The sequence below is a fragment of the Mesoplodon mirus genome (genome assembly GCF_964341445.2).
Source record: "Mesoplodon mirus genome assembly, chromosome: 14".
Taxonomy (NCBI): Eukaryota; Metazoa; Chordata; class Mammalia; order Artiodactyla; family Ziphiidae; genus Mesoplodon; species Mesoplodon mirus.
The window spans coordinates 84,254,899-84,275,754 of NC_138990.1; the positions used below are offsets into that span (position 1 = coordinate 84,254,899).

At 48.6% G+C, this 20,856-nt stretch overlaps 1 protein-coding gene across 1 annotated transcript in view; it reads right to left on the reverse strand.

The window, feature by feature from the left end:
- Nucleotides 1–2,592: 2,592 nt before the first annotated feature.
- The window catches only part of TGFA (transforming growth factor alpha), a 103,885-nt gene continuing 85,621 nt past the window's right edge, over nt 2,593–20,856 (reverse strand). Inside the window, exons 3-6 of the mRNA XM_082641934.1 lie at nt 20,140–20,260; nt 7,480–7,629; nt 4,566–4,675; nt 2,593–2,611 (exon numbers count right to left, since the gene is read on the reverse strand). Of these exons, the coding sequence (XP_082498060.1) occupies nt 2,604–2,611; nt 4,566–4,675; nt 7,480–7,629; nt 20,140–20,260 (389 nt within the window). The 3' untranslated portion in view covers nt 2,593–2,603. The remainder of the gene's footprint in view (nt 2,612–4,565; nt 4,676–7,479; nt 7,630–20,139; nt 20,261–20,856) is intronic.

The window sequence follows — 20,856 nt, forward strand, 5'->3', positions numbered from 1 at the left end:
GGGGCGTTTTTACAGCTAACCAATGCCAAAGAAGTACCAATGCCATTAATGGCATAGGAATCCAATGCTTGTTGGTCATCTGATTTCTAAGAGAGAAATCACTAAAGCAGCAAGGTTCTCATATCCTGGAGCATGGAAAAAGGTCCAACCAGGCCTGCCTTGACCCCACCTCTGCTTCCAACTCTCTTCAGACCTGCTGGTTTACAGAGGACTGTTTTGAGAGGTACTTCTAGGATGGCACACATTTGAGCCCATTCACTGCATGGTTGTACAGGCACAAGGAAGGGGGCAATGGCAGCTGTGACTTGCTGGACTGGAGCATTCACAGACCCTAAATATGAGGTCCCCACAGGGAACAAAGAAGGTTCCCTCTGCTTCCATCCTTATATTCTCACCCCTCTGCAAAGGCTCTTGGACACCTAAGGACTGGACACTGATCTTCCCACTCAGTAGGTGAACAAAGCCCCACAAGACATTCTCAAAATCAGTTCATACTCTTTAAAGGCAACCAGACCTCAAATAGTCTCTAAAAGACTGAGTCAAGATTGTCCTAAAGTAAAAATGTGATCAAGTTAAAAACAAGTGATGCTACTCCACTTTCATTAGTCTCTCTGAACCGGAATCAGACTTTCAGTAGAGCCTGATAAGAAAAGTGAGTGCAAACTGGTGTCCACAAACCAGTGTCAACTGCATTGGTCTCCTATGGTCAAGCCTCAGCCCACAGATCTGCTGCTGTAGGACCAGCCTAAGGAATGCAAACTTAGGCGTATTTTCTTTTATGACTAAAACCCGGGAGCTGTGGTCAGTTACACTGCTGGCGAACGGATCCCATTTCTGCTACGGGCGCTTTGGGTGCTGCATCATTCAATGAAAGTGCCAGAATTAAGAGACGTGTCCTATAATTGTCTCAACTGTAAGAAATACAGAGAAAATTCACTGAAGGAGACATACTGGGGCAGAAGAATTCGAGGAAGACAAAATGACCTGGTAGGAATTTCAAGCCAACTTGACATATTTTAAAGGTCCCTTTCACGATGTGAGGCGCTACAGGCACTGAAGGGTTAATAGGTAGAAATCTTCCATTTTTCAAATATTAGTGAATAAGAGTTCCCTCACATATGGAGTCTACATATTATTTCATTGTTTTCCCGTTTCCAAATTTGAGTGACAATTCCTAGGGATGAGCTCCCACCATGCAGTTGGAGGGAACTGAAATTTCCCACAGGCAGACCCACTGGGTTGGAAAGCACCCAGGAGGACAATTTCTCCTTCCCTGAGGGAAAAGTGAGACCCACACGGTGGAGATGGCTTGTTAGAGATTTTGTTAAAAAAAAAAAAAAAAGGTATCCTGGATGGAAAAGAAAAAAAAATGTCACTGGAATATTTCTCCTAATGCTTAAAAATAAATAGGAAAGTTCAATTTCTCCCTTTCAAAATAAAACAACAAATCAACTGAGGAGCAACATGGAAAATAAGTGACTGGTCCCCCCTCATGGATGCAGCCCCAAATGCCCGCGGCCCTCTGTTAATGCTCTATTTCTAAACAGATTCTCAGAGGGCCCACTAGACAGTTAGTATGTTGAATAACAGAGCGGGGTAGCCTGTGCTTCCCCCACGTAGAGGCACACACAGGCATTCTTCCTCTTCCTTGACAAGATGCCAGATCTCCACTGCTAGATTTGCTAACTTTTCAACAGGAATGTATCCTGGGGCATTTACTAGTTTTGCGTATTAAATGGCATGACCTCTGAACCCCAATCTTTGCTCCCATCAGCAACTCATCCTCTGCTTCCATCTCCACCTATCCTGGTGGTTTTTCCGAAGCTTCAGCTGTTCCAAAGAGACCAGACATTTCTAATCAGTCTAACTTTTTGGCCAGCAATACATACATCATTAATGTAGACGTCTGAAAGGGTTTTGTGCTTTTTACATTGACTTGAGATTAAAAATAACACCATCGTCCATCTAATAAATAAGAAGTTATCTCTGAGGGTGGCAACAGCTCGGGAAGGTCTTCAACATCATGTGTCTGTGGAAGATATCGGGCTGGTTGAGGGTTTTGTGGACAGAGGACAGACATGGCTCCTCTTACACTGGTGTCTTCACGTAGCAAAAAGCAGTTATGCCTTTGTCCACCTTCTTCCCCCATAAGCGGTAAGAAAAAAACGGTAACAACTATAGGAATCTCCAGTGTCAGGCAGGATGGAGACTGTTGTGGGGAGATGGGCCCATTAAAAAAAGCACAGCCTGGCATCCGTGACTGGCAGAACACACCTACACACACCTGGACGCATATGCCAACGCACACACCTCATTAGGTAAACAGGAGGTCCACCCCATGCCGTTCATTTCTGACCAGTCTTTAGACTGTGGTCCACTTATTTCTTCTCCAGGTCACACTGGATAACCCCAAGCAGACAGAGTTGTGGACAGAGTTTTGAATGAAGGCCCACAAAAGACAAAAAGCCCACACAGGCGAGGGCAGGCAGAGTAGGAAAGGTCTGCTGGCCCGTCCCAGGCAGCCCTCGCCGTGCCATCCTCAAGAAGCTCTTTCTTTCTCAGGCTGCCACAGGCCATTTGGCAGAACTCCTCCTCTGGGCTCTTCAGACCACTGGAAAGAAGGAAAAACAGGTTAAGCTCTGCAGGCCAGACCCCAGCCAGGCTGGGAAAACTGGCTTCGGACAGAAACTTGGGGATGCACCAGCCAAAGTCACCAGGTTCTTTTGGGCGGACAAGTCCACCTTCTGCTGGTTCAACCTCAGGGGCAGAAGCTCCTGAAACTGCGCTTTTGGCGCCAAAGGAAACAAGAGAATGGGGATGTGCGCTGTCATGAGGGCCTTCATTCAACTGGAGGTGATTCAACCTCGTCTGCGGCCAGTTCCCTCATCAGGGGTGGCTTAGTGGGCAGCTCATGAGCTGGTCAGGGCTCTGGCAGCAGAATGGCTTCCCCCGAGGCTATATAAGAATGGACCCCCTTGTTGCTCAATGGGTGGGCCCTGAGGGTATCCTCTGTGCCTGTCACGGGGAGGCAGCGTGTACCCATTCCCCAGGAGCTCCTGAGTCCAGCCCAGCCTGGACATCTTCCTGCTCTGGCCCCTCCCATGGTTCCTCTGGAGGTGGGAAGGTACCTGTCAACTCAAGGAGAGGGGCGTCAGCCTTGGTGGCCATCTCTGGAAGGCCAGATCCATCCCCAGGTTCAAAGCTAACATTCTCTCAAATGTGGGTAGGGAAGAAGTGACATTAACAAGAAATTTACTCTATCCTAAATGACTCTGCCGAGGTGCAGACCGATTGCACAAAATCTACTACAAATTTTCTTTAAAAGGCATACAGTTTTCCTATTGGTGCTAAAAGACAAAACAAAAATATTTATCTTCATTAGCTCAATGGATGGTCCCCTGAGGTAGTGGAGATGTGAGTGGGGCCTTCAGAGGACTTGGGTCTCATCCTAGCTCCCCCAGGGACTCAGGGAGGCACCCATGCAGGCCTTTGGCAGACTCAGTTTACCCACACCCTCCTCCTTAAGGCTATCGTGAGAATTAATGAATCAGCACCTTCCTAAATCAAAAGAGCTGCTCATGCACAATTACCATGGCTCTTGAAATGAAGACCAAGTGAACGGCGCTCCAGGGCCTTCAGTTCCCTCCAGGTCAGATCACCAGGAGGCCTAATGAACATGGCAGCATTCCAGCTTCCCAGGCGCTTTTCTTCCTGTCTTCTCCATGCAACCGTGAGCTTCTGGAATGCTGACTGTGCTACAGCCATACCACTCTGAACGCGCCCAATCTCGTCTGGAATGCTGACTGTTTACTAGAGAAGGACACCCCCAGGTGGACGAGTCTGGGGTGATTGTCTCCTGATCCACTACTTCCTAAAAAGGAACTCTAAGTTTCTGACAGGCTTTGTGGGTCAACCCAGTGTTCCAGAAACTTGTTCATGTGAGACTTTTCAGAGCCTGTCTGGATATATTTGCTATTTGACTCAAGGAGCCCTGAGCAAGGGATGCTCGGATGAGGGTTCCTGAGATGTGAGTTTGGCCTCATATCCAGATGTCCAATCTTTTTTGTGGATGTTGGAGAAAATATTCAAGCAACAATGGTAAACTGAATGAAGATCACAGGATTCTAAGAGTTTAGAGTCCTTCAAGACCTTCTACAGGCCAAATCTCTCATTTCACAGAGGGGAAAGGGGAGATGATTTCTCAAGGGAAAGAGAATGAACATCTGTTGAATGTCTACAGTCTGTGACACACTAGGTACTTTATATCAGTACTTATTCAATTTGCACAACATCTTTTTAACAAGAAAACCAAGGCTCAGAGAGGTTAAGTTACTTGTTAAAGGTCACACAGTCACCAGTAAGGATAAAAGAGCTCCCTTCTGAGTAAAACACACATTAGAATAAACTAAACCTGACTCGGTAGGATGAATATCCTCTTCTTTTTCTCCCTTCTTTCTGCTTCATCCTCTAAGAACTTCTGCCCTGACCTGGAGAAGGTGGTCCTTTTCTCTACCCAGTAGTGTCTCCCGAGGGAAAAAGGCCTTTCCTTGAGGCAGCCCTTTTACCTGTTTCTGAGTGGCAGCAAGCAGTCCTTCCCTTCAGGAGGGCACTGGGCTTCTCGTGCCGGCAGATGAGGGCCCGGCACCATTCACAGTGTTTTCGGACCTGGCAGCAGCTGCAAAGGTGCAGAGAACACGGTCTTGGCAGAAGCCTGGCAGGGGTGCCCAGCTGGCGCAGCATCTGCCCGAGGAGCCTGCTGGGCAGCTCTGGGCTCTAACCCAGCCTTCCCATGGGGTGTCCGGAGGGAGAGACACAGCAGGGGGCTGAGGGCTTTGCAGGGTGGTGGCCTTTGGGGCAGGAGCTGGCCACCTGCGAGAGGACCTGTTGGCCACCCCAGAGGACCAGCCTCATTCGGCTGCTCTGCTCTGGGCTGGCAGGGTAACCTGGCAGGCAGGTACCTGGCTCCAGCTGATAGAGGGGACCGGTCCCCCACTGGCTGCTTGCTCCATAAAGCAGCAGTTGGGTAACTCCAGAAATGCTGGAGCAGTCTCAGAACCGCTGTCAGGACTGGGCCAAAGCCACCACTTCAGGCTAGCCAGGGCTGGGAGGGCTAGGGATGGGGTCATCCATCAGGAATTGCCAGCAGAAAAGCTGGGACTGTGGGTGGGCTGCAATGGACCCACGGAAGGAATGGAAGAATAAATCATGCATCTCCGTGGCTTCGAATCTTTTTCTGAGGACTAACATTCTCTAGTCGTGGCAAACTCATCCTCTCAGTGAACCCAAAACCCGGAGTCCTAAAGCATCAGGACCATGAATGCTCCGGCCTCCCTCTGTGGGCAGGAATGAACAGTCTGCAGAGTTAGCACAAAAAAGGAACCAGAGAACCCAAGAGAAGGGCAGAAAAGAAAGCACTAAGACATTAATTACCTACAGACACTGATGGTTGTTTCCCTTGGGATAGCATGGAGGACTGTTTCCACTCATTCTAACCCTAAGGTATATGTAACCTATACATCCAGTGTCTGGGGCTGGGAGGGGTCTCCTGGCTGACATGAGCCTGGAAACAGATGAGGAAACAAGCCTGTTGCTGTGCTTCCCTGTTGGAGCCTGGTGACATTTCATGATCCCCACCCCAGCTCCTCTCTCTCGCACTGCCCCAGGAGGGTTACTAGAACCCCTGAGTCTTTGGGCAGCAGAGCTGAGAAGGGACCCTGGGACATTTCTGCCCAAGCTGATTCTGCCAGGGGTGGCCAGAGCAATCTCCCGGGCCTGGGTCCCTCCTGAGCCACAGAGTCCGGGTTGGGACCAGCTCACCCCATGCGAGAGGGACCTAGGCCTTGACTCCAGATCTATCAGTGACTGCTGTCTTGCTGTCACCTAGCCAGGAGGGCTTGCCTCCGTCACTACCCAGACAGGAATGGCCCAGGGCAGTGAGATCAAGGCCTCTAGGTCCCTCTGGCATGGGATGAGCTGGTCCCAACCAACTCTGCCACTCAGGAGGGACCCCGTGCCCCGGCAACCAGCAGTCTGGCAGGGGCTTGGTCTCTCAGGGATTCTGAACTTGATCTCTGGCAAGGATGGGCTTGGAAAGGACAGAGGAGAGATGGGATGGCCGCCTCCCTGGGGATTCCTCCCTGGGAATCAGAGAGGCTGCCCAGGTACCCTGGGTTGTTTCTGTCTTCAGATAATATGGCAAAATGAGCTTTTCCCTCCCCCTGGGGAGGCCCACATGGGCACCGAGTCTTGTTCCTACGGCTCTGGGACACTCCTGGCCACAGAAACAGGACTGTGGGAGTGATGGGCGCCCCCACATAGCCAGCCGGCCATGAGAATCGAGGCTAGTGGTCATTAGGTTGCTCCTGCTTCCCCAGGGGGTCTTCACAAGTAGCAGAACCTGAGCTATGCCCCAACCTGCAAACATGTTTTCCCAAGACACATGGGAGTAGAACAGCCCAGCTGAGACCTCATTCCTCACCCTTAACACTGGCTTGATCCAGGAGGATGTGAGTGGGCTGCGGCTACTGTCAACAAGCTGGGGCTCTAGGGGCACCCCATTCATTCCCAGAACCAGGAGTGTGTGCTTTAGATGCTCCAACAGCAACAGCCAATAAACAAACGGGACAGAGACTCTTATTTATCTGTCCAAAACCCAGGCAACCCCAGAGGGCTCAAGCCTGGCTTCCTGCGGGAACACGCACTGCTTCCTCCAGGCCTGGCTAGAGGGGCCTGTCTACTTACTGTTTCCACCATGAGCTACTCTACGCTGAGCTAACCGCAGCCTTTGGCCAGTCTGTCGATTTCTTGTGTGTGTCCAATTAGGTAGCATACTCTGAGGGCTTGCTCTGTGACTTAGAGGTCTCCAGATATTTCCAGGGAATAAATCTGGCCAGGTGTTGGAAATACAGCCCTAGGGCCTCTCCCTTTGAAGAGCAGTCCAGTCGGGAGATATGGGCAAGCAAAGGAGGCTAAGAAACACCGGGAAAAGGGCTCGGTTGGTCTAGGGCTCAGGAAGGCTTCCTGGAAGATGCCAGGCAGAGACTGAGTTTCGGAGGAGGAGGAAGAGGGCAGAGAAGTAGAGAAAGGGGGAGGCCTGTCATAACAGCAACAGTGGCTTTACGATTCGCGAAGTGCCTTCTGTGGAGAGGAAGCGAGGCCGCTACTGCCCACGGGAGGCTGGGAGCCGTTTCTAGTTCCCTCTGGAACCCCCGCACATCCCCATGATGATGGTGAAGGCTCCAAGCCCACAGCAGAGAGAGAGCACCTTTGGCTCTGCTTCCAATGGGGCACCTCCCAGGATGTGTGCTGCAGACCTGCCAGGATGTGTGCCTTTCACACAACTTGGCTGTCACCAAAGTTCCTCTTTGCTTTGCTAACACTAATCAGACATCACAGCAGTAAACTGTCGTGGTGGCCCTGTTATGGCCCCGGGAGGGCCTGCAGGTGGGGGTCCCGGCCTCAGGGGTAGCAAAGACTCACTGTATCAGCACACACGTGATGATGAGGATGGTCAGGGCCACGATGGAGACCACCACCAAGGCGGTAATGGCCTGCTTCTTCTGGCTGGCGGCCACCACGGCCAGGAGGTCCGCGTGTTCACAGCGTGCACCGACGTACCCAGAGTGGCAGCTGAGGAAGACAGGAACATCAGCGTGCTCTCCAGGCAGAAGTCGCATTCTCCCCACTCCCCAGGAAGGCTGGGCCGGAGGGGAAAAGCCCAAAGGGGCCCCTCCAGCCTTTGCTATTGGAGGCAAAGGCATCAGCAGAATTTCTCCTACTCCCCTACACAGGCTCCTCTTGTTTGGAGAACAAGGGATAACTCACCAGCTTATCATCTGAGGGGAAGGTGCTGCTGAGGCACTTCGTTATTACGGTAACCGTGCCAAATCCCGGGGGAGTGAGGAGGGCGGCAAGTGTGTCCAAGACACGGAGCTCATTTTGGCAGTTCATAAAAATCCAGGTTATTTTTAAACTAAATGTGTGTACTCAGAATTCCTAGTGATGAGAGAAAGACAGCATGCTAAACCAGCAGGAGACAAAGACTGTGGTTTGCTTTTTTATCTTCTTCATCAAGTTTAATTAGTTCTGCAGACATCTACCAGGTGGGGCGTGTACTGGACTAGAGGCCAGCACCACTATCTGGTAATCACAGCTGGCCTCTCTCCGCTAGAGGATTAGTAAGGGCACAAAACGATGCATGTTTATGAACATGCAAGTAGCCTGTAAGGGGCAATACCAACACAAGGGGATGGTATTACTTGTATTGCTACTATTCAGAGACTCTTTGGCATCAGTCATTTCCGTAGCGGCCTCCTCCTAAGAGCTGACGGCTGAAGCTGCTTCTTCCACGTAGCCCTCACCTATGCTAAAACTCCCCCCACCCAGATTCTGGCTGGGGCCACAAGGGGTTCTTGCATGGTGATTTCTCAGGACATGTTCTAGGCATAAGGAAGCGATGGTCATTTTCTGATGCAGGCCCCCCTTTTTTTTCCCGCCAAGCATATGATTCTTCTCAGTAGAAGACACTTAGCTTACACACAGGTCCCTTTGTCTGGGGTGACTTTTTTATTGTAATAAAAATGTTTGATCACCACTGCCTTCTCAGGTGGAATAGCTTCCTTCCCACAGGGGACTTCCTTGAGGGGCAGTCTTGCACCAAACGTCACACTGGATTTAAAGGTTTTTGTCCCTCCCCACCACCCTTCGGACAGGACAATGATAGTTAAACATTTTTTTTAAGAGTCTACCTTTTGATGAAATAGCCAGACTGTCACCTTCACTTTTAGATTAAAAGGCTTTGGAAAGGCAAGGAAAATGAAGGGGGATTAAGGGTCCTGGTATGCCTGCTCTCGTGCAGGGCCAGCCCCAGGGGCGTTGCATTTGTGATTCCCTTAAACCTGGGCTCCCGGGCTGCCAGACCCCACATGCCAGAAGGAGTCACAGGACAAATATAGTGCGTTTTCCTGGAGTACAGGTTTTGCTCAATGCTAGCACAAATTGAATCATTTTCAGGTACTGTATGGGTTTAAGGTTATGGCAAACAGGAGATACTGCAAAAATGGCTGCTTAATTAAGGCTACAACCTGGGATACCAGAACATATAGCTTCTGTCTTTAATGCTGCTTAATGGAAAAGTCTCTCATTGGTGTTCTTTATCCCAAAGCCCAACTGTTACGTACCTCCTTTAAAGATATTCTTTAGTTTGAATTCTTTTGTCTGAACTTGCTTTTCTGTTAGAGGTTAGTTGATATTTGACACATGTTTTCTCATTTAGTCTTTGCACAGAAAAGTCAAGTCACTTGCCTGTGCCCACCCTGCCAGGGAAGAGAGAGAAATCCATTCCCAGGTCTGCTGACCCCAGGGTCCGGGTTCTTGCTCACTCAGCAGGGCTGCTGCCCCTGCATACTATCTGGGGATTGTGATGAGAATGCCGCAGATTCAGCTCTTGATTAAATCTGGCTTTTGGTTTAGCCTCCAATCTTGAAAGTGTAAAGGAGATTTGAGGTTTTAGGTTCAACAAGGGTGCAAAGGGTTTGCAGTCTTCAGTTAGTAAGGAAGCTGGGGAGGGCCAACCGGGATGGAAAATGCCATGCAGAGTTCTCTACAGACCCGAGGAGGAGAGAGCAGGCTCCAGAGAGGAGGAAGATGCAGGAGCTCTGGCAAGAAGACGTTGTTTGAAAAAGGATCTGGACCACAGACGTGTGAATAAGAACACAGACTCTCACAGACTTTGGCTAGGAGGGCGATGACTGGGGGCTAGGAAACAGGGGCAAGTTTGCTTTTGTTTGGTCTTAATAACAAAATCATTTTGAGGGCAAATTCAGGGAACAGCTCAGCCTGTAGGCTGGGGAGAAAACAAGGCGCTGGCCCCTTCCCACTAGGGGGGAAGCTGACGGTGGACTGAACTTGAGACTGAGAGGCGATAAGCAATAGGCACAGGTGATACACAAACTGAAGCTGTGGGTGTCTACAGTGAATCCTGCACAGGGTCCCTCCTCCAACCCATCCTGAATATTCACCCTGCACCCGGATGGCTCCCACCTGGGTTGCGGGCTTACTCCATTTGGTATCCAACACTCCTTATCTGCAGGACCCTAATCCACCCCCTCTACTTTATCTCCAGTCACCTAAGTTTCAGCCAACCCAAGAAGTCCCCCCACCCCCAATGTCAACTAAACTAGTGCCTAGCACATAGGCACTCAGGAAATGTTGGCCTGTGAATGAATGAATGAATGAATGACTACCTTCCCCTTGCCCATCTCAGCTCCTGCCACCTTCTCTGCCTGGAATATTATTCCTCACTTTCTTCCTCAAACTCCATCTCAAAGACCACATTCTCCAAGAAGATATAATTTAAAGACTCACTCATTCATTTGCCCAGTCATCCATCTATCCATTTTCCATAGCTCTTTCTATGGATCTCCCTAGCCTCTCCTTCTCTGAAGGCCCTTAGGACTATGCCCACCTCTCTGACTGCCTCTCCCACCAGCCTCACTTTAGGCCAGCCTCCAGGCTCCTGCAGGCAAGACCTAGCTCTACAAAATCTCTGGTGAACCATAGAACAGAAGAGGGTTGGGGAGCCTGGGCTTTGGGATTGATTGTTAGGTGTCTAACCAGGAGTTGCAGTCAAGCCAATGAGACTTCTCTGTAGCTGGGTGTTAGTCTGCTTCCTCCTAGGGAAGGGTAGTGTGATGAGGATTTGCACAGCTATTCGTGAAAGGTCCAGGCTATAGGAAGAGCATCCCAGGAGGCAATTTCACCCAGCTAGAGATGTTCCTACTCTAACCTGCAGGCCCTGGGAGAGGAGGATTCTAACACCTCCTCAACTGCTTTGTTCTGGAAACCCCATGAATTAACAAATCAATGCTGGGGACTCTAAGAAATCCCATTTAAATAAAATAGTGGGAGCTTAGTGCTAATTACATTACCTTATCAACGAAGGCTACGCTAAACCCCTACATGAACTATCTGTTAATCCCAACAATGACTACTGCATGTGAGGTCTGGGCTGCTGTTTACCTTGTTTTACAGATGGGGGCGGGCAGATTCGGGAGTTAAAAACCTAAGGATCTCAACTGTGAAGGAGATCTTTCTCGGGTAATGCAAATTAATCCAGAAGATACTACTCTGGGATAGTGATTCAATGGCAAACTCACAAACTGCACAGCAAAAAGGAAGAGGGGTGGCTGATTGCCCCATAAAGAGGTCTTCCTGCTGTGGGTGTAGCAAGTTGCAAAGATGCCCCCAAACGGTGCCGTCTTAACTCACTAGGGAAGATAACCCTCTAGGCTGGGTCACATTTTGCTGACTTTCCATGTTCTTCCTGCCATGTGTGTTCTGGGCCCTTTACAACCAGCCTGGCCTCAGTACTGCCCCGGCAGAGGTCTTTCCCATTAGGAAAGTCTTCATGCCAAAAAGAATGCCTCTGTCCCCTTAGTGTCACAGCTGTAAACACTCAAACCCCAGTCTCATTGAGTTAGGGAGCTCAGCTTGCTTCTGAATGAAAACTTCCCCAGTGAGGCATGGGGAGCTCCTGGGTTGCTGCCTAATACACGAGACTCCAGGTCATGGCCTAGGTGAGCTCCAAGAAGAGCAAGTCTTAGCACCAAGCAGCCCAACTGCAACTGGGAGGCAGAACAGCCTGTGGTCCAGATACTTGAGCTTCTCCCAGGGCCTCCCAGATCAAAATCTCTCTGAAAATGGGACCCGGGTGTCTTAAAGAAAAGGCCGAAGGTATTCTGATGAAGCCCGAGTTGAAAGCCACCGTGAAGGTTTACCAGTGAAATCAACTCTGGCTGCCCATTGGAATGGCCTGGGGAGCTTGAAAAAATCCTGATGTCCAGGCCACAGCCCAGGCCAACTAAATCAGAATCCCTGGGAGTAAGGCCTGGGCATCAGCATTTTTAAAGCTCCCAGATGATTCCAATGGGTAGTCAAAGTTGAGAACACAATTTAGACTTTCTGGCCTTAGGGTGGAGGGAGGTCCTTTCTTCTCCCCAGTCGACTGTAATACAGGGATGCTTCTCAGTTGCTCCTTACTAGCGGGGGAGCAAGAAAAGGTTTGGTGACATACATTTAAAAAAAATTTCCCAAGCTTCTACTAATATTAGACTTAATTACACAATTAATTTAGCATAAGTCACACAACGAGGGGAAAAGTCACCTCACCTGGTCACAAATGAATCACGCTTGACTCAGCTGCTGTCTCTACCTCAGGTAGGCACTGCTTCCCACCTGGCTGTACATTAGAATCACCTGGGAAGCTTTGGAGACTGCCGGGGCCATGGTCATACCCTTGGAGATGCCCATCCAATTGGTCTGGGCACCCAAGTGACTCTAATGTGTGACCAGGCCTGAGAACCACTGAGGTAGAAGGTCATTTAAGGACACAGAATCAAGAACCAACAATTCAAAATCTGCCCCTCCCCCTTCTCCTTCCTCTCTTGCCCGTCTCTCTCTGGGCATTTCCCCAGGGTGGGAGCTGTACAGTGGGCCCTCTCATTCAGGTGCAGGAGAAATGGGAGATGCAGCACCTCTGTTTAAGAAAGGAGTCTGAGCAAAATAGGATTTTTTCTATCACGAAGGGGAATGGCACATGTGTAAGCCTGAACATTTTCTTATAACATTTGACCATTCAATTTTATCTGTCGAGAGTGGATATCGTCAAACACAGGACTCTGGAATGCTGATTCTGTCTTCATAATTCTGAAAATGAGGCTCTGGAATCACATGTAAGCTGTTTCCCCCAGATAAGAATAAAAAAGAAAGAAGTACTGAAGAAAGAAAGGAAAGAGTGTAGCACAGGAGGGGCAAGGAGCTTGTCTGAGCTGCAGGAGCCACCGTGGCTGAAGATGAAAGGCAATGGGCTCCAGCCAGGCGAGTCCCTGAGACCTTCTCATCTTTGTTACTGATTCAGTTTGGAGGTTGCTTTGGTGCTTTTCTTAGGAGCAAACTTTGTGGCTTAGGCCTCCTCATTTTAACAAGAATTAAATGATCAGTGATATGCCTTTCTCTCTCCTCTGCTGAGGGTCTTCAGACCTTCTAGTCCTGTCCAGTTGCTCAGTTTTTCCCCTAAGTCCCTTTTGTACCTGGTTCACAGTGCCTTTTAAAATTTTAAAGAAATAGGATAATGTATGTAGAGCTGTGCTCTTATAAGTGTGTTTTTTTTCCTTAAGGAAAATGTTCTCCAACTAGAGAAAGAATGTTTCTAAGCAAATTGGAAAGAACATACATCACAATATAATAGAACAGAAAGACAAAGAAAAGTCCACATTGTTGCACACCCTACTGGCAGTCTGATTGACAAGGAGTTCTTCTGGACTACTTCTATGTAGTTTTTAACATAGTTAAGGTTTTTAAAAAATACGATTTTGCATCCATTTCTCATTTAACATCTCTTCACCATTTTACTCTGTCATTAGCAAACTGCAGAAGTTGTTTAAAATGGTTGCAAAGTAATTTATACACGAGTTGCTTCACTGAACCCTTACCGTTTAGGCTGTATCCAATTTTGATATCATAAACAATGCCAGGGGATTATCTTTGTGTACACATTTTGTTTGCATTTGAGATTACTTCCTCAGGACAGGATCCCGCAAGTGGGCACAACATGGTACAGACTGTGGAGCCAAACTGTCATTCGTTTGAATCCCATTCCCCGCGTAATGCCTGTGTGATCTTGAGCAAGTTACTCAACCTCTCTGTGGCGCTCATTCTGCGTCCTTAAAACGTGATAGTAATAAAACGTACCTCAGAGAGTTATGAGCATTAAATGAGTTAACATCTTGTGAAATGCCTGACACAGAGGAAGGGCTGTACGAGTGCCAAAGATGTAAATAAAAGAATGGGAGCATTTTCAAGGCTCTTGAGAGACACTGTCTTCATAAACAATGGTGTTCTCTCTGGCAGGAGGCTAGTGCTCTGATTTTTAGCCACGCCTTTTGGCACAGGCCCCGAGATAAAGTTTTTAATATGGGGGCCAAGGACCAAGGTGACCAAGGGCCAGGGACCATGGTTTTAGAAAAACGTTTATACCAACTTGCCTTTAACATGGAGAAAATCCATAGGGCTGGGGTGGGAGTAGGGACACTGAGTCGCAGGACACCTGTATTGGGTTTACCCATTTTTGGCTTCAAGAACTGGATTTACCAAGTCCTAGAACCTCTCTGCTTGGGGCGCTTGGGAGGAGTGGGCTGGAGGGAGTAGGGGCTTCCTCATCGTACAGCTCTGGGTTCCATGGTCTGCCCAACTTTCACTGCTTCTTCAGCAGGACTTGGATCCTTCAGCTGTGGTGATGGCAACAATGTGCTGTTCACAATGGTGATCGTGCTGATGGTGGCTGTTCTTATGCTCTGCTAGGAACTGGGCTTCAATATTCTCTAATGTGCTAATAGAACTTTCCGTGATGATTCGACAGATGAATGGATAAAGATGTGGTACATATATACAATGGGATACTACTCAGCCATAAAAAAAGAACAAAAGAAGCCATTTGCAGCAACATGGATGCAACTAGAGATTATCACACCAAGTGAAGTAAGTTAGAAAGAGAAGGCAATATCATACGACATCACTTATATATGGAATCTAAAATATGGCACAAATGAACCTATCTATGAAACAGAAACAGACTCACAGACATAGAGAACAGACTTGTCTATTGCCAAGGGGGATGGGGAGTGGGGGACAGATGGATTGGGAGTTTGGGGTTAGTAGATGCAAACTATTACACATAGAATAAACAACAAGGTCCTACTGTATAGCATAGGGAACTGTAGTCAGTATCCGGGGATAAACCATAATGGAAAAGAATATAAAAAAGAATATATATATATATGTGTATCTGAGTCACCTTGCTGTACAGCAGAAATTAACACAACACTGTAAACCAACTATACTTCAATGAAAAAATAAATTTAAGAAGAACTTTCTGCGATGATGGAAATAGTGTCTGTATATGTGCTAATACAGTAGCCACTAGCTGCCTAGAGGTACTGAGTACTTGAAATGTGGCTAGTGAGACTGAAAAAAAAATTTTATTGGAGTATAGTTGATTTACAATGATGTGTTAGTTTCAGGTGTACAGCAAAGTGAATCAGTTATACATATACATATATCCACTCTTTTTTTTAGAGTCTTTTCCCATATAGGCCATTACAGACTATTGAGTAGAGTTCCCTGTGCTATACAGCAGGTTCTTATCTATTTTATATATCGAGTAGTGAGTGTATGTCAATCCCAATCTACCAATTTATCCCTCTCCCTCGTATCCCCTGGTAACCATAAGTTTCTTTCCTACCTCCGTGGCTCTACTTCTGTGAAAACAAAATTTTAATTAATTAAATAAATTAAATAGCCACCCATGGTTAGTGGCTCGTGTCTTGGACAGCAAAAACCCTGCATGCATCATGGTCACTGGGTCCTCATTGCAATCCTGAGAAGTACTAATCTTTCCATTTTATACACAAAGAAACTGAGGCTTAACGGTGCTAAGTCATTCAGATCTGTCTGACGTCCAAATCCATGCCTTTAACTGCTGCGTTATGCTGCCTGGTGTGTGACCCTCAGTACCTGCTTCCGCTGGGGGTAGAGAGAGGGCGTGCGCGTTCTCCAGACTTGTGGGTGCGTGATGTCTTAACGTCTTACCCCTACACCCCACCACCTGCTGGTTACTGAGACAACAGTAGATCTACATAAAGTGGCTCAAGCACCAACAAGAAAACCACTCCCAATCCTGATCTCTCGGGAGGCGTGTTCTTGGTCACACAGGCAATCTGCTTGCGCACTAAAGGCGGTCACCCCTCTGGGTGTTTGACTCTGTTCAGATCCCACTGGAATGTACTGTGGCCAGAGCCAGGTGGAATGTTTTCCTTGGCTGACAGCAATGTGCTTTCACACTTTGCTGTGGGAAAGTCAGGGAGTTCAGTCACCGAGGGGCATTTTTTGGATAGGTGAGACACTTCGATGAGTTGTCACTGGCTGCCAACACAGGAACCCTGAAAACCTGTCACCTGGGTGGCTTCCTTCAACTGTTTTCCTTTGTTTGAAGGTTTCTGCAGGCAGCAGACCAAAGGTTTGCAGAATCTGCCTCGGGGCAAAAAACGGTGTTTGAGTCCTAACCTTGCATTTCTATGGTTTTACTTACTACCTTTGGAAATTCTTTCCCTATTTGTTTTCTGAGGTGGTTGGCTCCTAGCAGGGATTTATTAAAGGGAGACCAAAGATACAATCTAGGGTTCATCTGAAGCATAAATGTTTCAGGATAATGTTCACTACCTTTGGTGATTTCTGACTAGTTATTTGTTTTAACTTTTTTTCCTTATCTCATATTTTAGTGTGAGATGTCATTTTAGTTCTCTGGAAACCTAAGGACTATTGTTCTTATGGAAAACAAAGCTTAAGAATGACAGTATTTTAGAAAGAGCTCCCTCTTTTCGGACTATAATCTTGGGCCCCTGTGGGTTTTCCTGTAAGGCCGTGACTGACACGGCCTTAACTTCAAGGTATGTCAGTTTTATTGACAAGGATGAGGGTGTCAGCTCCCTAAAGCTGGGGTAGTTCTAAGAGCGGGGACAGCATGTTTTGCTTTCTCTGCGTGGACTCACAGTTTTTGGTCTGGTGGGGATGAATGAATTAGAACATTCTTCTATGTACTGTAAATACAAAAAAGTATAAGGCGTGGCCCTGCCCTCACTGAGCTTACAAGCTCATGTGGCGGCAGAAGTGAGCAAAGCAGGCTGGCGTGAGCAGAACAGAGCAGGCAAAAGGAATGACTGGGGACCGACTTTGGCTTCAGTGTTGGGGACCAGCAGGAAGAGGTGGAAACTGGGGAACTGCGGGGTGGGGGGGCAGGCTGTGTTCCAGAGAAGCTGGGTGTCTGCCTGGAGATGTAAAACCTGACTTCCAAAATGTGGACAGCTAATTACAACAACCAAAGCACAAGGCAGACTCATCTACCATGGTATGAAACGTGCCTCTGGGCTGAATACCACCCCTGGGCCGCCAAGATCCAGCGGGGAAACTGGGGTAAAGAGGCGGTAAAGGCTCACGTGGCCACGCCTCCCCACAGATGGTCAGCTTTCCCACACTGCAGCAGGGTCTCCGCTGATTCTGCAGACCCTGCCCTCAGCCCACAGGAAGGATTCATTGAGAGTCTGTGCTGAGGGTAACGAGTGTAGGAATGACCCTGACCTTCCTCTGGAGGAAGGTTTACCTGCAGGGGGAAGGTGCCAACACCTTTCCTGGAAATAAGAGCTATTTGAGGGGAACTCTGTGAGGCTGAGACAGAATGCCCTCAGGGTCAACAGCTGAGAACATGGGTTTCGGGGTTGGAATTGATGGGACTGAACCCCAGCTCCACCACTTATGGGCTCTGGGGCTCCGGGCAAGTCGCCTCACTTCTCTCAGCCTCAGTTTTCTCATTTACACAATAAGGGCAAGAATCTCTACTTGAGAGGGAAGCTGGGAGGATGGGAGGACTCCATGAGTTACTGTATGTGGAGTGCTGGGAGCTGGGCCCGGCACACAGTTACAGCTTTTACGGAGAGCTTACTATTATTATTAACAGTAATAGTTAATAATTACTGGCTAGTTCTTTGTTTTATGGGGATGAGTGGGGAGAGAGACAGCCGGTCTTCCTGACCACCAGCACATAATGGTGTGTAAACGTGATGGACAGTGACCTCCCTGAGCCACGAGCGGGGCTTGGGACCTAGACTGAGCAGAACAAGGGACCCACCACCCCCTGCTCTCAGAAGGCTTTCACCAGCAGAAGGGGGCTCAGCCACAGGTAAGGTTACCTGCTGACCCAGGCTCAAGGCTGCCAGCTCTCAGAGTTTACAACAGTCCCTGATCTGGTGGAAAAACTGAACTTTAGACACACTTTTCATCAGAACTCCCCTCTCTCTCTCTCCAAAGAAGACCCCTCCCATCACACAGACCGGGGCAGCCTGAGGTCCCGGCACCGGCACCGCTGGAGGGGAGAGGGCCTTCCGCCTGCTGCACTGCTAGGCTTCCTGAGATCTAGGCCAAGAAGCCACCCTTCCTTCAGGGCCAGTGTTTTTCCATAATGACCAGGCTGCGATCAAAAATAATCCCATCAGCCTCCCAGAGGCTCCTATGTGTATTTTAATAAGAATAATCATCATGAATGATGAGGACTATTGTCATCACTGTGCTTTGTATTTAGGGGTGGGGAGGGCTCTTGGCTCTGCAGACGTGGCCTGGGGGCCTCACCCAGGCCTCCCAGGAGGAAGGTGGCCAGTGTGCCTCTCCAGGCTTCAGAGGCACCCCGAGGGGCCTGCCCAGGCTCACACAGCTGCACCTCAGGAAGAGGAAAGCCCTACCCACCACCACATACTGTGGCAGGTTTTCCCGGTCCCCAGTCTCTCCTGGGCTACTCATCCGATACCCTTAAGCGACATGGTTAAGAATGCAGTTTTAGGAGCCAGACAGGCTGGGTCTGAATGTGAGCTCTGCTATGTGATCTGGGCACAACTTCTCTGTGCCCACCTCACGGGATCATCCTGAGGATTACAAGAATTAACACATGGATCATGCTTAGAATGATGCCTGGCACGAAGCAAAGCTCAATAAATGCTGGCTTTTATTAACATTTAGTATTATTGACTGGTATTATTAGTTTGGATCATATGAAATTGCTGACCTTTAATCGTTTTTGACCTATAAAAATGGCAACTTCATAGACATGGGTGGTTCTTAACGGGGGCAATTCTTCCTCTGCCCCCAAACCCACCCACCCCCATCCTGGGGGACATTTGGCAAGGTCTGGAGACATTTTTGATTGTCACGACTGTTGGGGGGAGGTGGTGCTACTGGCACCTAGTGGGTAGAGGCCAGGGCTGCTAACACCCTTCAGTACACAGGTGAGCTCCCACAGCAAGGGGTTACCCAGCCCCAAAAGTCAACAGTGCCAAGGCTGGCTATAGGGCCACCTAACAGGACTCCACCACGCACAGATTTACTTCCCTAAAACACCCTTTCCCGTGACTGGCACAGCTCCCACTGCCTAGAGAATAAAGGCTCACTTCCAGCAGGCTCTGGCTTCCAATTCATCTCCAATCTTGTCTCCTCCCTACTGTGGCCTCACTGACTGTAACGGCAGGTCCCCCAACACTCCAGGCCTGGAGCAACCTCTCTGCTCTCCCCACCAGCCAAACCCCGACACCTGCTCCGGGAAGCTTTCCTTATGGGCCTTTCTTGCCCAGTCGGGCTGACCATGGCAATCACCGGTGGCTCTTAATTAATGTGACTCCTGGGTCCCATTCCTGGAGATTCTGATTCAGGGGATTGGGGTGGGGTTCAGCTATGTTTTCAGAAGCAGCCCCGGGGGCTCAGGCTCAGCCTGAGGTGGCAAATGCCACACCCTGGCCTGCATCTTTATTTCCAAGTTGCTTTGCTCTGTTACCACTCATGTACACCAACCCTCTGTTGTGCACTTCTGGCTTATTTTATTAGCTGGATGAGGGCAGAGACCTCATCTTAAGAGACTCCAGCTATTCAAAGGGTTCCAAACAAGTGCCTTGCCCTCCAGAAATTCTAAGTAGTGAATTAAACTTGAACCAAAATTAGGAGTTTGGGATTAACAGATATGCACTACTATATAAAAAATAAACAACAAGGTCCTACTGTAGAGCACGGGGAACTATATTCACTATCTGGTAATAACCTATAATGTAAAAGAATCTGAAAAAGAATATATTCTTTATATAAAAAATATATAGAAATAACTGAATCGCTTTGCTGTACACCTGAAACTAGCACAACATTGTAAATCAGCTATACTTCAATTAAAAAAAAAAGAAAAAAAATGTGAATCCAGGAATTTTCAGACTTCGTTGAACCCAGGAGTCACCTGAGGTGCTTGTTAAAAATGCAGATCCCCAGGCTCTAAACTCTAGGAGTTCTGCCTTAGTGGCTCTGGGCCAGGGCTCTGGAACCTGGATTTTTAACCAACTGGGTTTGAAGCAGGTTTCCCTTAGCCCACTGTTCTGATTCTCTAACACGTTGGCTCCAAGGCTCTCAGGGGCCTCTGGCATGGCTTCTGGAGGGAAGTGCTCTTTTAATGGGTTGCTGGCGCGTCTGCAGCCCCAGCACCCCAGAACCCCAGGGGACACTTACACACATGCTGGCTTGTCCTCCTGCACCAAAAACCTGCAGGTTCCATGGAAGCAGAACTGACTGTGGGAAGCTGGGCAGTCATTAAAATGGGACACCACAGCTGCGGCCACGGGCGGGTCTGCTGGGGAGAGAAAAGACATTCGGCTCAGGTCCAAGGCATAGCGAGACATCCCATGGGTCCACCCCACCGGACAGGGAGACTGGATGGCTGGGGTTTCTGGTCTCTACCAGTACCTCCTCTTCAGCTCTAACTTTCTAACAGCCAGTACAGGACCAGAGATGCCTGCATTGTGAGCTTTCCCGTGGGGCTTTACTTATTTACTTAACTTTGTAGAAAACAAACAATCTTTCCAAAAGACTGAGTGTAATTCAGAGACACCAGAGCAATTTTACTTTTAAAGCCTGTTCCCCAAGAATGACCTAATTTTACTTTTGCAAAGTGATAGTGATGATTTTTTAAAAGATAGCCTTCATAAAAATCTGTTTTAAAGGTAGGAAACCGGGCTTCCCTGGTGGTACAGTGGTTGAGAGTCTGCCTGCCGGTGCAGGGGACACAGGTTCGTGCCCCGGTCCGGGAAGATCCCACATGCCGCAGAGCGGCTGGGCCCGTGAGCCATGGCTGCTGAGCCTGCGCGTCCGGAGCCTGTGCTCCGCAACGGGAGAGGCCGCAACAGTGAGAGGCCCGCGTACCACAAAAAAAATAAATAAATAAATAAA